At 50.4% G+C, this 17,275-nt stretch overlaps 1 protein-coding gene and 1 long non-coding RNA gene across 2 annotated transcripts; one reads left to right on the top strand and one right to left on the bottom strand.

The window, feature by feature from the left end:
- Positions 1 to 5,488: 5,488 nt before the first annotated feature.
- DUSP5 (dual specificity phosphatase 5) lies at positions 5,489 to 15,734 on the bottom strand. Its single transcript, XM_062607826.1, has 4 exons — positions 15,192 to 15,734; positions 10,772 to 10,914; positions 9,168 to 9,387; positions 5,489 to 7,106 (listed from the first exon to the last, which is right to left on the bottom strand). Exons 1-4 carry the CDS (start codon positions 15,583 to 15,585, stop codon positions 6,706 to 6,708), a joined length of 1,158 nt encoding a protein of 385 aa, XP_062463810.1. The 5' UTR covers positions 15,586 to 15,734; the 3' UTR covers positions 5,489 to 6,705.
- Positions 15,419 to 16,774, top strand: LOC134158160 (uncharacterized). The gene is made up of 2 exons (XR_009962618.1): positions 15,419 to 15,495; positions 16,653 to 16,774. It is a non-coding gene; the product is annotated as an uncharacterized LOC134158160 (long non-coding RNA).
- The last annotated feature ends 501 nt before the right edge of the window (positions 16,775 to 17,275 follow it).

The raw sequence follows: 17,275 nt of genomic DNA, 5'->3' as shown, positions 1-17,275 counted from the left end.
ATGGGGTTTGGTTTTAACTAAGTAAAACGTTATATCCTGGAGGGAAAGAAGAAAAAAACCCCAAACCAACAGCAAACTCTCTCTTGTAATATGGAACATATGGCATCGCAGTATGATAAATACATCATGGTAGTGAGATTTTGAGCTTGGGATAGCCTTTGTCCATGGGTCTTATGTGCACTGAAAGAAAAAAGCTTTACGCCTTGCTCAGAATGAGATCAATATCATTAGCCCTGATGCAAGGCAGGATGCAGAGACATATGGATAAGCCTACAAGAAACATTTAGAGAGAAATTCAGGTCTACTCTAGCAGCAAAACGCTTCCTGTGTGAGCAAAGCCACATCAGCAAAGCTCTGCTTTTTTACCAGCAGAGCAGAAATATCCTCTGCAGGAGAAATGAGCTGTCCTGTGGAAAACACAGTTTTGCTGCTACAGTCCTTTTCGATATACTCAAGGGATCCATCTGGCCAGCTTGGTCAGTCCAGGTCTCACTCACTTCCTTTATGCTTTTGACAAATGTGACTGTGCCAGCAGGAGTGCACAGAGCAGCTGCACCACTTGCTTGGAAAGCCAGGGGGAGAGCCCACAATTAATCCCAGACTGCCTGACCCCCCAGGCTCTCTGTCAGCCACAGTAATTACTCGGGGCAACATGGGCATTGCTAGGGAGACCTCAGGTTGACAGCATCTCCAGGTGATGAACATGCACAGTTCTGCTCCATCCCTGTTAGAAATCTGCTTCATCTTGGCCAGCCTCTCAGGGCCCAGCCGGATGGCAGTTAATGGTCCTGCTGGAATTTGTGTCAATTGATTTTCCAGTTAACTTGACTGAACATGATTGAGGCATTAGAGCAGAGAGGATATACCCGCTGTTCCAGTTTGAATCGCGTAGACCTCATATTCCATTTTAATGCAGCAGCAAGTTTAGTTCCGATTAGAACAAGCCATTCCTTAAAATACTTAATGGAAAGATTCATCCAGGGCCTGATCTGAAACCCACTGTATTCAGGAGCTGTCCTCCCCACTGATGGCAATAGGCTTTGGATCAGGGCCTGGAGGCAGCTCACAATGTATGGGCAATTTAATAATGAAAGATGACTCACTATTGAAAGCTGCCTGCTTTACAAAGGAATCTCAGAAATGGAGTATCTGTATGACAGAAATAAACCGCTATTCACACACACACACATACGAAGGAGAGCCCATAAAACCCTACATTGTCGTTTCACTTGGGAGCCTCAAGCCTGGTCCAATGAATGCTTGCTCATGTGAGTAACTTTACTATCATGAGTAGTGCATGTAAATGAAGTAAAATGAAATCTAGAAAAATGGTTATGCCAAAGGGGTTTGAGGTTGTCATTGGTTTTCCTGTCACTTCTGAATATCTAACAGTCCCAGCAGATGAGACACCTTTATGTGCTGCCTGTCCTGAAATCCTAATTATGACTGCAATGAGCATGGGCTGAGGCTGGGGCAGGGATCCCCGTGTCATGTAGCTGTAGGATTTATACTACATAAATCCATAGTTTACGGGACTAGTGGGTCCCAAGGATCCCATGCATGCACGTTACCCGTGGTCTCCCATGCCCTATTCTGGCCCATGCAAAAAATCCCTGACAGAAGCGAGAGTCCTAGGTCAATGCTGCCTCTAAGGTGTTTTGAGCTTCTTCGTCCCTTGCTATCTACCACTGTCACTCCCGGTCTTGTGTTTCTGGCTTTCTGCGTTTGTTCGGTGCTTGTACAGCTCCTGGCACAACAGGTCCTGCTAGGATTCTCAGGAGCTACAAGTAACAGCCAGGAAGCTAGCACTTGAAAGGGATATCTAGGGGCCATAAATCCTCTTAAGTGACTAGACAAAGCTGGAAGAAGTGCTAAGCATTTCAGCTATAACCGCAGAAGTTATTTCTCTTGGTAATCTTTACATTCCCTGCAAGTATTCACAGGCAGGATGCATAGGGATACACCACAGCTGCTTATAGAAAAATGAACTCACTTGGTAAGCCTTACTTGGATGTCAGAGTGCTTTGAATTCTGAGGCTGACATAAACAGACTGAAACGATCCCATTGCTTATAATGCAATGGCAAAACAAAGTAGGACTTTACAACTGAGGCCCTGGTGTCAGAACTCCATCTGATTTTCTCTGATGACTCAACCCGTTTCACAAGCTGTTTTCATATTCCTTATTTAGTGAACTTACTCATGTCTCGGTAAAAGCCTACGATGTGATAAAGCCCAGGAACCGTAATGTGTGGTACTGGTAACACCTCCCACGCCAAAAAAAAATCCTACTTCCATATTTATATGGCTTTGCAAATTGGTTCCTGCCTTTTTCTCCCCAGAGAGTGAGCTGGCAGTGTGTCTCCTCGCCAATTAGCATGAAGCTGTGAAAAGTGAAGATGGAGGGTGAGATTCACCATGCCCAGAGCCTCACTTATTTCTGCCATGTTACAAGCACATTTGGACCTTTGGCTTCCCAACAAGGCAAATGTTGCTTTTAGCATACAAATAACAATGCCTGCAGAATACCTTGCTCATTGAGCTTTGTCTCCTAAAAAGCCAAAGCAGCTCACAACCAGAAGGCAAGAAGCTAAGGAGAGGTACCCTACCTTGTGTTGCTCAGGGACTGGGGATGGGCACCTCAATATAAGCTCCCCATGGAGCAGGTGAATTTTACCTGGTCAGGATGGAATTTCTGCCTTTTGAAAAGTCCTTTAATCAGAGAAGCAAGAGAAGCCTTTGTAATCAGCATAGGCTGGAAATCACACCAGCAAATTATATGGAAGAACACATAGGGACACGTAAGGATAACACCCACCCATCCACCCCCACCCCATATCTCTTCACAGTGTGATTTACAAGCATGTCAATACATGTATTTTTTGTGGCAGTTTACTGAAGAGTTTGTTTGTCTTGGAGGCAGAGAGGAAAGGCAGCATGTACAAAATAGAGACAGAGGCTGAGCATCAGCACTCATGCTTGCAACATGACTGCTCTTTGCAAGCCTAAACGCAAGGGACCACTAAACGGTGGTACAAGCCCTGTTTATCCCCACACCAGGATCTGAAACATTCCCCAGCTGACACCAAAGAGTCCAGGACATAAAGGTGCACCATCAGGAGTTTTAAGGGAGAGAGATGCTCACATCCCATCACAACCCTGAAGCAGCACTTCCATGGGCAGTATAACCTGCAAATTTCCCTTTTTTCTAACACTTCCTCTCATCTCCTTTGGATTCAGGTATCATAAGGGATAAACTCTAATCAAAGCTTTGCCTAAGGGTACAGTATTCCTGGCATCTTTCCCTCACTTGCCTTTTCTGATGTCTGAAATCATCCTGTGTTAGCTTTCCCCTTGTTGTTATGTGTATGTAGGTCTCTACTTTCAATCAGAACTTTGTTTTTGAGATCCTTATTCCTCTGCCAGGGTTAGCTGGCAGGTAGACACAGGTATCTTGAACCAGCCAGTTCAGCTCCCATTACTGTCAACCCCCATTCTGCAGCTCTGACATTCCCCACACACCTTCCTGAATGTGAACTTCCATCCTTAGAAGACAACTACCCAAAACCAAGCCCATCTTGGCTAAGAAAGCCTGCTAAATCTTCCATCCTACCCAGTCTGTCAAATTTGCTCAGCACACAAGCCACAAAATATAACTGGAGCTGTTCCTTCTGCTAAGGATGGAGGTAGCTTTTGTGTGTTGGTATCCGGAAGCAGAGAACCAGGGTTCCTGCCTTGCCCATGCAGTTCAAACTCATACATCCCATCTTTCAGGTAGGTACCACCCTGATTTGTCACATTCACCTTCACACACTGGTGCTTGGGTCCTCAGCTCCTTCCTGCCTGTGGGAGCAGCATGTCCAGGGAGGGAGGAGAGCACGTACTCTAATACCAAAGCCCTGCAGTCAGATGGCTGTGACGTCCCCCCAGAGAGGTGGGATTGGCCAAGCAAGGAGCTGAGCTAGGGGCAGAGGTCTTACATTAGACTGAAACAGCAAAGCAGACACGAGCAGGGGAGCACGTTCCTCTGGGAGGCAGCGTTTACATCCCGCTCTGCCCTGGATGCTGGGGCTTGTTTCTGCAGGGAGGAGACATGGATTGGGACCAGCCAAGTAGACTGAACTGTTCCCTGAGCAGGAGCACAAGCCTCAGGCTCCTCTGCCCAGGCATGACAACCATCCCTCTTCAGGCTCCCACAGGGCTTTGGCCCTTCATCCTTGCTGAATCCCAGCCCAGCATCTCCCTCTGCCAACACCATCCACCACCACACTGTATTAAAGCTCAGGATCAGAGTCCCTCTCCTAAACCAGAGCAGCTCCCTTCCCTCTCTGCTAAATACCTGGCTCCTCCTCCTGGCCTGTGGCCTTTTCCACTGGAGTGGTCAAATCTTCCAAGGCCAGCAGCCCCTCCATTAACCCCTTCAGCCCACTGTCTCATGCTCTGAAGGTTCCCATGGCAAACATCACCAGCTCTACAGAAGGTTTCAGTTTCCTCATCCTTGAGGAACAAAGATGGTCGTTCTCCAAGAAGGGATTTTGTGCTGTTTTAATGACAGCTAGTAGCTACTCTGTTTCTGTCAAGGTCTCCAGAATGCAGCCACTGTCACTAAGTCTAGCAGCCTTTCTGCTTGAGTGCTTGTGGGGGCTGAGAGCACTTTCCAGTTGCCCAAGGGGAGCAATCACATCTTTCAGAACATTAATTGATCTGCTTTTCCTGGATCATATTCCCATGTTCAGGTTTCCCAGATCCCAGGCAGGACTGCTCCTACATCCCCCTGACACAGAGAAGAAATCCAAGGCTCATCTCCAGTGACAGCTTCTCACCTGTCAGATTTGCTTCCCTTGGGGTAAAAAGTTACAGAGATGAGCCCCACAAGGCACAGAGATGCTTTGTAGCCCAAACACCTACGGTAGACTTTTCAACTTGATAACTTGGAGCTGCAAATTACAAATGTGCTGCAGTGATGAGCCAGAAATCTTCCAGCCAAAAAGGGGGCTGAAATGGCTTAGAGATGCTGGCACTTCAAATTAATGCTTTCCACTTAAAGAAATGAATAGATGAGTATTACCCCCATGTAATGGTCCCCAGCGTGATGCTCATGGGTGGTCCGTGGCACCGAGCATCACGCTGGGGACCATTACATATAGCATCCCATGGCACGTGCTCAGGAAGGAAGTGGGGGCTGTGCCTAGCTCAGATCTTCATCAGGATGGCAAATCTTATATAAAACATGCATGAATCAAACCAGAAGCTCCTGCCTGGCTGCTGGGAAGTGACGCCACCGTGACTCATGTCATTCTGTTTAAAACAGTCCTCCCCCTCACCGTCTTCCCCTCCTTAGAGATGCACCTTAGAGGCTTTCAGCAGAACCCAGTGATGCTCACCCTCCTCACATCACTTTCGGGCCATGAAACTTTGTCTCAGGTGACCTTTGTGGCCACCAAACTCTGCCAAAGCACTTTAGCAGCTCACTCCAAATACAAACAAGCTTTCTTTTCCTGGCTTTTTTTTTTTCCTTTATTAGTCTTTACACTCCATAAAAACCCATTGCAGGTTTTCTTTCACATTCACGAGATCTCCTGGAAATTATTGCCATTTCCCATACAGATTACATATTACAAAAAATAAAAAGGTCAACAGACAAAGAGAGACGCTCACTGTGAACTCCCTGCAGACACAGAAGCCAAAGAGAGAGAAACCGGTTTTCACAGACAAAGGCTGGCTAGAAGGTGACCACACACACGCACACTAAAAAGCCACATAACACTGAACAAGACCACTTGACCACACACAATACAAGTTAGGAACACATGGGAACGGATGGAGAAAGAGTTGGCTTGGAGCTTGTCAGGTTTTTTTGGTGTAAAATCCAGCAGTTACAGTGTTATCTGATGGGAAGTTAACTGGAACAGAAGATTTGAGACATTCAAGTATTCTAGGGCTGTTCTTAAATAACAGATGGGAGGATAATAGCTCAGCAGGGTAGCCTGATAGCTTCTGTTAAGTCCCCTGCCTTAGTTAAAAGCACATCCAGTACAAAGGCAAATGCAGAAGTACAGGAAATGCAACACCTGAATGGATCCATGGTCTAGTTTGGTATCCAGTTACACTATGGTCAATACCTGACACTTCAGAGGCTGGAGCAGGACGGGATTTTCACCTGGCTGTGCAACCCTGTCCTGGGAAAGCAGCTCCCTCTCACCACCCCAGCCCTTTGCTCCCTGAAACATGACACAGGAGAGGGGAGGAGGAAAGCGGGAGGTAAAGCAGAACAAATATTCACTCCCACCACCCCTGCGGATGCAAAGGTCATGCTTTTCACTTTGCTTTCCTTCCTGCTGCTGCTGTTTATTGCTTGAAATGTTAAATAAGGGTCTTTTAAGAAACAAGAAGGAGGTGGGAACTGAGAACATACTAAATGGGTTTCTCATTGCTCCCGAGGAATCTGGGAATACAGTAGTGGGTGCACACTCTGGATAAAAACCTAAAAAAGCACTTTCTTGATTTAAAAAAGGACCATAAAAGTTCAGAGAACCTGCCACACTTGTGTCTCACAGTCACAGCACACGCGAAGTATGACCCATGACAACCACTCCATCTTGGACCAAGTCGAGGGCGTTTCTCTATTGCACGTTCATGAAATGTTCTTGTTGGGGGTCACAGTTCAGATCAGAGAACCACACCAGCTCTGGTCTCCCAGGGTTTTTCAGCAGGATGAAGATGCTGTCATCGGGCTGAGTTTCAGCTGGTGGACAGGAGAGTGGATGGGCACAGAACTCAACACTGAGGTAGGAAAGGCAAAACAGGAGCCTTCAAAGTCTTTGCCTAAGGTCAGTTCTTCCGCAAAGAAAGACGCGGCTTCTCTTTTGCATGAGGCGATGGGGGGGCTGGGGGTGGAAGACAAGATCTCTGACTCATACTGTAGCAACTGGCCCATGAAACCAAAGTTTGGCGAGATCAGGCTCCGGCGCTGCTTGATGTAATCGAAAGCTTCCTCCAAACGGAGCTTCTTTGTCTTCATGAGATACGCCATGCAGATGGTGGGAGAGCGTGAAATCCCCGCTTCGCAGTGCACCAGGATCTTGCCCCCCATTCGTCTGACATGATCTAGGGGAAAAAAAGGTGTTGCAAACATCAGTTATCACTGGGGATGCAGAGACACTGTGACATGCACCCAGCACTGAAGGTACAGACAGTCCACCAGCAAAGAGAGGCTTGTTCCTTCATTGAGTACTAAGGGTAACATGGAGATTAAAAGAGAAGAGGGACAAAACCCAGAGATGGAGCTGAGCTGCAGATGGCACTTGGTTTCAGAATCTGTGTGTCCCGATTTGGCTCTTTCTGTATTTTTCAGGAAATTGCTTCCGTTTCTCCTTCCCACATGCCTTTTTCTTTTTTGGAACAACTGACTTTGCAGAGCATTGCAAGATAGAGATCAGGTATCTGGGCAATGCTTGCGTTTGCTGTACCCTCACTTCTCTGCCTGAGCTCAAAGTGCTGACCCAAGCCCAAACCATCAGGTCTTTCAGATGCTGCAGGGCTGCCTTCCTCTCATCAGCTTTGCTAGAAAACCAGGACTTCTAAGTCCTAACTCCCTGTTTGGCTGGTTAGCAGCACATGGCAGTACCAAGTGCTGAGACCTTGGTGGGTGCCCTTGGGTGGAGAGGCTGAGCTCACTCCCTGGGGCCTCACCACAAAGCACACAAGGGCTGGTAGGCAGTTACTAATTACAGCCTGGTTAAAGGATGCTTGGACTTAAGTCAGGATATAAAAGGCTTATGCAAAGCACCCATTTTACACAACAGGAGCCACTGTGGTTACTCACACAACACAATGATTGTTATTAGATTAAAGAGAATGTGCTTAAAATAAACCCTTTCCACACAAAAACTACAGTTCAAAAATAGACATTCTTTGCTCTATTGCCTTGAGCAATATGTTCAGGCTCCAATTTATGGATAACTGAGCTGAGTGTAGCACTCAGTGGAACAACGCAGAGCTGAGCAAGTTATCATTTGCCTGTCTTCAACTGTCTGCCTGGGGACTGGTGCCACCACAACCGGTTATATTTAACTACGGCACAAAATAAGGAAGACATGGACTTGAGTCATCTGCAGCATTGACACCACACGCCCAGATTTAAAAGAAAGTGAAATCTAAAGTCATCCTCAACCTGGGAAGTTTCCAATTGACTCAATTATTGGAAGGGGCTGGGGATGGGACAGAAGAATGTCATCAATTATCCTTTCCCTGAGAGGTATGAAAAGTCCCTTACCAAGAAGGGAAGGTTTTTGCAGTTCTGCCTGCACTGCTGAAGGACTGAGCTCCGTTGAGCAATGAGCCCAGTGAGTCTGTAACTGGGGGTTTATTCTGTTTCTCTCTTGAATGTTCCTGGAGAGCAACAGCACTGATTTCACCACCACCCTGTCTCCAGCTGCTCCACCCCACTAAACCACCCTGTACAAGGAGCCTCTCCCTTGTGCTACCTGGCAGAGCTGATGCTCACTCACCTCCCCAGCCTTATACAGGAAGATTTGAAAGGGATGGCCCAGAGTTTTCTAAAGGCATCTTCATTGCTTTGCATCCAGGTATTTAAGGGTGGGATACTGGTATGAACAAAATGAGCAATGGAAGGAGCTCTGTGACAAGGGGAGATACTGGATTTCTAAGACACTGGCTTTAGGATATCGCAGCAGAGCAAAGTAATAAGCTCACTCTGCTTCACCTGGCTTTTCTAGGGTCTGGTATGCAAGGCCAAGGAAACAATAGGGTTTTCTTCCTTTACAAAAAATCAATAGACTTTGGTGTTATTCAACCATACGTCTTTGCTCCTTGTCATGCTGAAGTTACACCTACGCTTGCTTTGAAAATGGATCTGCCCAGCTACGTGCCTCATCTGCCTGATGGCAGTCAAGAGGAGGCATTTCCTCTCCTGAGCCTCTCAGCCTGGAGAGGACAAAGACATTGCTCTGAATGTCCCTCCTTCCTTCCTTCCTTCCTCATAGAAATCCCTCTACCAGGAGAAATGCTTGGGAAGGAGGGAGCATAAACTTTTGCTGGACATCTGGGAACATACATAAAATTATGTGTCCTTCCCACCAACACGTCTTTTAAAATAAATGACTTTAAAATACATGAAGGTCTGGAAGCGTGTTCATTTGGACCTACCAATGAAATCGATGGCTTCCTGGAAGTGTGAGCTGATGTCTGCTGTGTGACTGTCCTCCACTGGGATCCATTTGTAGCAATACTGGTCTTTGAAGGACTCTGAGCTTTTCCTGGAGACGTTGAGCAGGGCCGTGATGTGCAGGTTGGCGAGAAACTCGCACTTGGAAGCATGATAGGCACTACCAAGGTAGAGAAAAGGCAGGATTTCAACTGGACCACCCTGGAAGAGAAGGAGTAGAAACATGTAATTCCTTTCCAAGAGTATTTAAGTCCTGATACCCTGCGTGGGTGCCGGCTCCCTCTCCCACTGGTGCTGTTGGACCCCAGTGCTGCCGGCCAGCAAATCAGTGCGATGGCAAAGCCCACGCAGCAAGAAGGTTTCCATTTTCCTATCCACATCCGTGAAGCACAAAGTCACATCCAGCCCACTCACGTGCAGGATGTTTCTGGCTTTCTTTAAAGTGCTGCCCCTCAGGATGCAACCAAAGCGCTTTCAGATGCGAGAGGTCCATTCCCTCCGAGGCTTTACCAAAACACAGGCGAGGTGGGGAGCCACCTCTGAGGAGGGAGGAAAAGGAGGACAGAGGAGGAGGCTGCTCTAACTCAGCCCAGGGCTCAGCCCCTCCACTTAAACCTCCAAAGCTGAAGCAAAGCAATAAAATTGGAGCTCCTCATCCCCTCACACCTCCCTGGAGAGCAGCACCCGCTGCGTCACCCGCCCCGAGATGTCATCTCGGTTCCTCCTTCCTCAGCGCAAGCAAAGGCTGGGTGACGAGACTGTGAAAGAAACAAAACCAGCCATCGCCTGACACCAGGGTTTTGAGATCACAGGTAACTTTCCATGATGCACAAGCGCTGCTGCCAGCCCCCAGCTGTGAGAAAACAGCTTTCCACCCCCACAGCTGCCCCCACTGCAGGGTCCACACACCGGGGACAGGCAGGAACCACACAGGGCGGAAGGATGGAGCCTGCGGTGGGAGATGCATGGGGGCATCACCAGGGGCTCCCCCCGAGGGCCAGGAAACGCACGCCTCGGCGGAAGCAGCCTGACCGCAGGGTGACATCTCGGAGCACACGTATTCCCTGGGCTGGGCCAGCATGCAGTGACTTCCCCTGTGGAAACCCGGCTTCCCCTGCCCAAGGGCGGCTCTCAGGAGCCACAGCCTCTTCAGAAGTGGCCCTACAACAATGGCCCTCTCCACCAGGCTCAGATTCCTCCTGGGCTCTCAGAGGAGGCTCAAGCAGTTGCATACTACTTTGCCTGCTGGAAAGTGATGCTCCTGGCAGCCTCTCCTCTACTCATTTTAAGTCTCCTGGGGAGGCATGAGCTGCTGCCGGGCTGTGTGATAGATGGGACACAGATACAGTTTTGGGGCTGGACAGGGTGTTTTTACTCCTTCTATTGCCTAATTTTGAAACCAGGCAGAGGCAATGCCAACCAGGGCATCTTATTCAACACATGGGCTGTCAATCTGGACTGTGACAACTTACTGACAGCCCACACCAGCACAAGGGCCACCGGCACCCTGCCAGCCTCCAGAGCCCAGAGGTAGGGGGGGAGAAGACCCATGGGGAAGGTCATCCACTGCAGCCGTGACACATACCTGGTCATAAGCAGGTTTGTGGTTGGTGCTCTGCTTCTCACAGTGGCTGGCAAGGTTTCTCTCTGCCTCAGTCCTCTCCAGGGAAATGAGTTTTCCATCCACACAGCACTCAGGATATTGCGAGTTAAAGGTTTCATAACCCCCTAGGGAGAAAAAGGGAAAAAGAAAAAGGAAGATATGAATGTTGTGCTTGCAAAACCTGGTTTAATTAACTAGAGGAGAAATGAGGCTCCATCGGTTGCAATGCAGTGGTATAGTGCTGCACAGCGATGGGCCCCAGGGGGTTAATGAGGGATAGTGCTCCCCTGAGAAATGCCTTTGTTTAAAAGGCTTCAGGCACCCAAAGTAAAACCTCTATTACTGCTGACAATTATTAACTTGCCAAAAGCTGGTGGATCCAGATTAAAACTGTTAGTGAATGTAATTCTGTCGAATCTATCAACCATTAACTTCAGTACAGCAGGGACTAAACTCCCTCCCACAGGTTTTATGTAAGAGCAGTATTCCCAGTGTTTGAGATGAAGATGTCTGTGCTCAGGATTCATCTCTAAATCTGTCATTACTATTTACACTGTGACAGCATGAGGAATATTTTACTTGCATTTCTGAACGGACATAAGCACAAGAGGGGGATGCTTGCAACTGTGTCATTAATCACCACAATGCACGAGACAGCGAGGTAATGAAGACAGTCCCACTGAAACCAATCTATTAAATAACAGCTATAAAACTTAATGAAATCCTGTGACAGCACTTGACAACTGAATAGCCCCACATGAGCTATCCTGCATGGTTAAGGGCTGCATTCATTTCATTCAGTGCACTGCTAATGAAAAGGAATTAATCCTGTTATTACATTGTTACTCAAAGTTTGTCGTCAGCTAAATCACCCTGTTTCCAGGCTGGGAATACACTGCACGGAAACACAGGATCTCTAAATTGAATGTGAATAAGCCAGGTAGCAGAAGCAGCCTGGAAACGTCAGTGGCGTGCCACATGTCTGCCACCTGTGCTCTTTCAGAACCCAAATGAATTGCGAAAACTCTTGAACAGCCAGATTCAATAATCCTCCAGAGCAGGGCCCTCAAGTAAACACAGCTCAGAAAGCAAAACCCCAATGTGATTCATTCACCTGCAGCTGGTTCACCCTGATAAGCGCGGTCAGTGCAGGTGCCCGGTGCAAGGAAAGGTTATGAAACAAAGGAAGCACTGAAGATCTGAGCAGCCGCAGGGCCTGTACCACGGGCTGCCTGGTACCTTGACATTTCGGCTCCGTACCACCGCTGTGTCATTGGTTTGCAATGTTTGAGCAGATGTGTGCTCGAATTCATGACGTGCTGCCATCGCCCACTCAGCCCTGCCGTGGGGTCCTCGTGTTGCAAGAGGCCGGCACGATCCAAAGCCCACTGAGGGTGATGAAAGTGTTTTCCATGACGGAGGGCTGGAGGGTGACTTGGCAGTGAGTTGGCACCCAGCACCTGCACCTTTCCTCCTACTCCCCAGCCACAAGCAGTCAGCACGCCCCAGAGCTCACAGCAGGTCAAGCAGCCAAGGGACCATGGAGACCATAAGGGGTGTTTGTGTGTGTGATAAAGTGATATCCACGACAACTGGGTCGATAAAATGATATCCCTAACAACCTGCAGTGTGAAAAGCCAGCAAGCACAGGCAGCTCTCCACACTCCTCCGCTTCCCTGATCTCCAACTGCCCTTCACAGGGAAGACTTTTAAATCCTCTTGTTTTGCATAGCTGACCTTATCTCCTCCCTGGCCTCCAACCACTGCCATTGCATAGGAAAAATATGCTTATATAAATAGCCATTGACTCCCTGTGTTGTTGTTTTTACTCTTGAATGAACACAGAAATCCACCCCAGCCAAATCGGCGTGTGTGTTCGAACAGACATGCATGGCTCATGTCTCTGGGGCAGCAAACGCATGCAGCTGGTGAATGGTTAATTACAAGCCTTGAGGATCAGGATATTTGCAGGCCATTCTTACAGTGAGTCATCTCCTCATCCCATCCTCCAGCAATCTCCTCTTCCCCCTCCCCACTCAACCTAGCTTCCCGGAGGTCATTTCTGCAAATACTAGATGGCTCATCGCAGAGAGCTGGGCTGCTTTGGTTTTAATCAATAGATAATAGAATCCTTGTCAGCACCAAGGGAAGAGTCCTTATTTTATCTTGCTGCATGATCTTCCCTCTACCACACAACCAGTGCTGTGGCTGGGACTGAAGCTCACCCATAATGAAACTGCACCTACACAGATGAAAGATATGACATGCTCACCCCCTGAAAGGAAGAAAGTGAGGGATGGAATAGGGCTTACTGTACCATTTGGCCTACTTGCCTACACTAGCTGCCCCTTGCCTGGGGCCATGCTTGCAGGGGAAACCTGCTCATAACATAGAATCATTGAACAGTTTGGGTTGGAAAAGACGTTAAAAACCATCCAGTCCCAACCCCCTGCCATGGGCAGGGACACCTTCCACTAGACCAGGCTGCTCCAAGCCCCATCCAAACTGGCCAAGGTGAGACCACCTTAGCCCTTAAGTAACCAACACCTCCTCCCAGCTCTCCCACTCTTAGGGAGAACAGGAATACAAAAGGAACCTCAAGGAGGTTTTATTTTCCTGATGGTTTTACAGCCCGTTATTTGAGAAGTTGGTGTTACAGACTCCCAGAAGACCCTTTATTCTGATCAGTGCCCACTGCTTCAGGGTGATTTATATCCCCTCTGCACAGAAACCTTCCCCCAGACCACAACAGCTTCCGGGGGGGGTCGGTGGTCCTGGTGAATCACCAGTGCTGCCTACTGAGTCACCAACTCTCCTCAGGCTGCATCAGACCTGAAACGGAGCTGTGGACTTCATGGGCCTGATCCTGACACCCAGAGCACTTCCAGCAAAGGGGAACAGCATCAGGAAAAGGAGGAAACTTTCCCATCCATGAAGGGGGAATGTTTTCAAGATAAGACACTTTGCAATACACAAAAGGCACAAAGTAGAGCCTACACCAAACCCCCACCCCGGATAAACTGCCCACAGCCAGAGTCACCACTTCAAAGTGTGGGGCTGGTCCATAAAAAGAGGATGATCTCGTACCGAAATGAGGAGGCTGGGAGTCAGTAGAGCTTAATTCAGCCCTTGGTTTGCCACAGACTTCCCGGTGTGACCCTGGAAGTGTTTTTTCATTTTTAGTTTAATGAGGTCCCTAAGGGTTTGACTGCCCCAGCACAGTGCAAGTATCCCTGCCTTGCAGCAGTACAACTGGTGCTTTGGGGGGGACCGGACAGAGACAAGCGGGGGTGTCCCTCCTCATGGCATCTGGCAGTACCAGGCTGGAGGTGCCTCTTCCCCGTTGGGGATGTACTGGGGGCAGTGCTAGTTATAGGAGACCAAACTGAGTACATCAGGGCAAGAACTGGCATCACGAAATGCTTAATAGAGGTGAATTAACCCGGGCCAGTGAGGACACAGGAGCAGAATTAATTCAAGAAACATCGCCTGGTTTTCTCCCCCATTTGCAGCCTCGGGATATGGCAGTGGGGGTGTTTAGGAACCCCGGCTTCGGCGTGGTCCCTTCCGGGGAGCCCTGCAGCCCCGGGTGTGCGGTGACAGGGGCGGGCTCCGAGCACTGCCCGGCTGCGAGGGGAAGCAAGGGGTGGGAAGGGGGCAAGAACAACAGAGAGGGCAAAGGGACAAGGGCGCTGCCTGGAGAAGCAGAGGGAAGGCAAGGGTGGGAGAACAGGGGAAGGGCGGGCTGAGATTTCTTTTTTATCGTTTTATTGTGTCCGAGTTACACGGAAGAAAAAGAACCTCAATCAAAGGGCTATAATACACGTGAGGAGGTATTTCTGTCCCCCAACAAACCCGGAATTTTGGCTATGGGCTTCCTCGGTATGCCCGATGGGGAGACAGAGCTCTCGGGTGGAGGAGCAGGCAATGATCCCCGGGGTTCGGGAGCCCAACACGAGCCGCCCCGTGTCACCGGGCGGAGAGCGAGAACCGGCAGCTTCGGGTCTCCTTTTCCCCAAGGGGCAGATTTTATTTTCCACGCAGCCCCGATCCCTCTCGCCCACTTCTCCCTTTGATAATCCCCAACTTTTGCTCTTCGTCCCTAATATTCTTTGCTTTCCATCAGCTTATTAAACGCGCGGCGGGGGTGAGCGGAAAGGCATTTCAGCTCAGCCCGCAGAGTCTATCCGGGATTTATGTCCAGTGGGTGGAAAAGAAACGAAATCCCGGCGTTACCTCCCTGCCCTCCAACAACAACCACGTTAATCGGGGGAGGTGGGGGGGTGGTGGCGGAAAAGGAACGGGACCACTGCGGGGCCGCCGCCAGCCAGAGAGGCTGTGGGGATCGATCCAAATCGGCCTCCTAAACTCCTACCCTCCCGTTCCCCGCTGCCCCTCTCACCTTTCAGGAAGCAGACCCTGGCCCCAGCCTCGGGCAGGCTGGAGAGCAGGGCATTGAGGACGATCTGTGCCGTGCTGTCCTTTTTCAGCTTCTGCCAGTGGCCCGTGCCCTGGTCCAGCACCACCACGGCCGCCAGCCGAGCGGTCCCCGCCGCCCCTTCACCGCCCAGCAGCAGCCGGGACCGGGCCGTCTCGTCGGGCACCACAAAGTGGAGCGGCACGGCCCCGCCGCGGGCCCGCCGCATCACCACGGAGTTGAGGTTGACGTTGAGAGAGCCGCGGAGGCAGGAGGCCGAGTAAGACAGGTAGGGCCGGCAGTCCAGCACCAGGCAGCGGGAGGGCTCCTTCCGCAGGAGCTTCCTCAGCTGCCGGCAGTCAAGGGACGTGACTTTCATGCCGGCAGCGGGGCAGGAGCGGGGAGAGCGGCTGGGGAGTCCCGGTGCTAGCGCGGGAGCGCGGCGATAGGACGGGAGGGACGGAGGAACCGCGGCTCCGCGCCGATCCCGGGCAGGGAATCCCGGCTGCCGCCACCGGGCATTTATATGAATGGGCCTTGACGACACTGCCCATATAAGGGGAGTGACGCGCCCGCTTGCCAAATATGGGCATCCCCCGCCCCGTGCCGCCCGGCTGCACCGCCCCCTGGCGGGGATCCCCTCCCTCCGCCGTTGCGCGGCGGGGGCCGCGGGCGCGCAGGCAGCGTTAGTCAGGCTGGAGGCAGAGGAAGCTGAAAAACGCCGCAAAAATTCTCCAGTCATCGGCCCCAGGCTCATCCCGGCATCACCCCTGCCCCGGGAGCGGAGGGAGGGAGAGGGAAGGGGGGAAGGAGGAATGGCAGTGCTGGAGCAGGGTTCTCACACCAGGTTGCAAAGAGGGGTTTCAGTTCCCCTTGTTCCCCTTTCTCTGTGCATGTTCTCACCCCCAGCAAAGGCTGATCACAGCGATAAGCGTGGGCTGCCCGGGGAATATCCTCGGGGATGCGGTTATCTGGCAGCAAAGGAGGAAACGAGGAGTAGCAGCTTGGGACAAAGCAAGATGCGCCATTCCTGCAGAATGAATGAGTGCTTGGAGAGCGGGTCAGGGATGGAGGACACCTGCAATGGGAAAAATTGCTTGCATGGCTGTTTGAGGAGGGGTCTTACGTCCCTTTCCTTGTGGTGGGCTTTAAGGCTGCGAGACTGTGCCTCATGGACCGGCAGGACATACATGACAGAGCTCTGCCTGTGCCTGTGTCCAGAAGCCAAGACACTAAGATGCACAGGAATTAGGAAATTGGGCACTTGCCTTTTCCTTGTAGATAAGTCTTGCAAAGCGACCAAAAAGAGAACTGGAAATTCTTGGAAGAAGTTGGGCAAAAGGATGAGCTCCAGCTCACCGCGGCCCCAGAGATTACAGTGGAGCTGTCTAAGAGCAAGGCGTCATTTATTCTGATGGTGCCCTGAAAGTATGTTCACCTCAATAGGAGGCAGGAAGTGCCATCGCTGCCTCAGATTGCCTGCAGCTGAAACAGAGAAGCATGAAAGAGGCTGAGTGCGGAGGAAAAGGTTCAGGCTGATTAAAAGAATAGCAACTACTGGTTTCGAAGCACCTTCTCCTCGTCTTCCTCTTTCAACGCTCCCCCCCGCAGCCCCCGGCTGGCTTCTTCTAACCTGACCCCCCTTTTCCCCTCCTCTGAGTCACTCAGGGTACGAGGTGGAACAAAAATAGAAGCAGCTTGTGGGTAGGGGCAGATGTTCACGGAGCGCCTTAGCGTGGGTGCTTCACCTGGCCACTGCCGTCATGCAAAGCAGCTCCTTCCCTGCTCCTGCAGCCATCATGGACATGGCCAGAGCTGCATGGCTGGGTTGGGTGTCCCCATGTGCCAGTGTGGTCCCTGCCAGAACCAGATCCCCACCACGAGAAGCCATGGCCACAGCCGTGCTGAAAACCTTCACATCATCCCATGGGCGGATGATTCCTCCCCTATATTTTTCACCAGGGGGGCAATCTGGTAGTGGCAGGGGCACCGTGACTGATCCCACCACAGGAAACCTCCTGAACATAACCTGCCTTTCCTGCCTCCCAGCCTCAGGAGCGGCTTCTTCC

This window comes from Pezoporus occidentalis, unplaced genomic scaffold (assembly GCF_034315485.1).
Source record: "Pezoporus occidentalis ecotype Australia unplaced genomic scaffold, CSIRO_AGI_Poc_V1 ctg127, whole genome shotgun sequence".
In the NCBI taxonomy this organism is placed as follows: Eukaryota; Metazoa; Chordata; class Aves; order Psittaciformes; family Psittacidae; genus Pezoporus; species Pezoporus occidentalis.
This window is presented reverse-complemented; position numbering and strand designations above follow the sequence as displayed.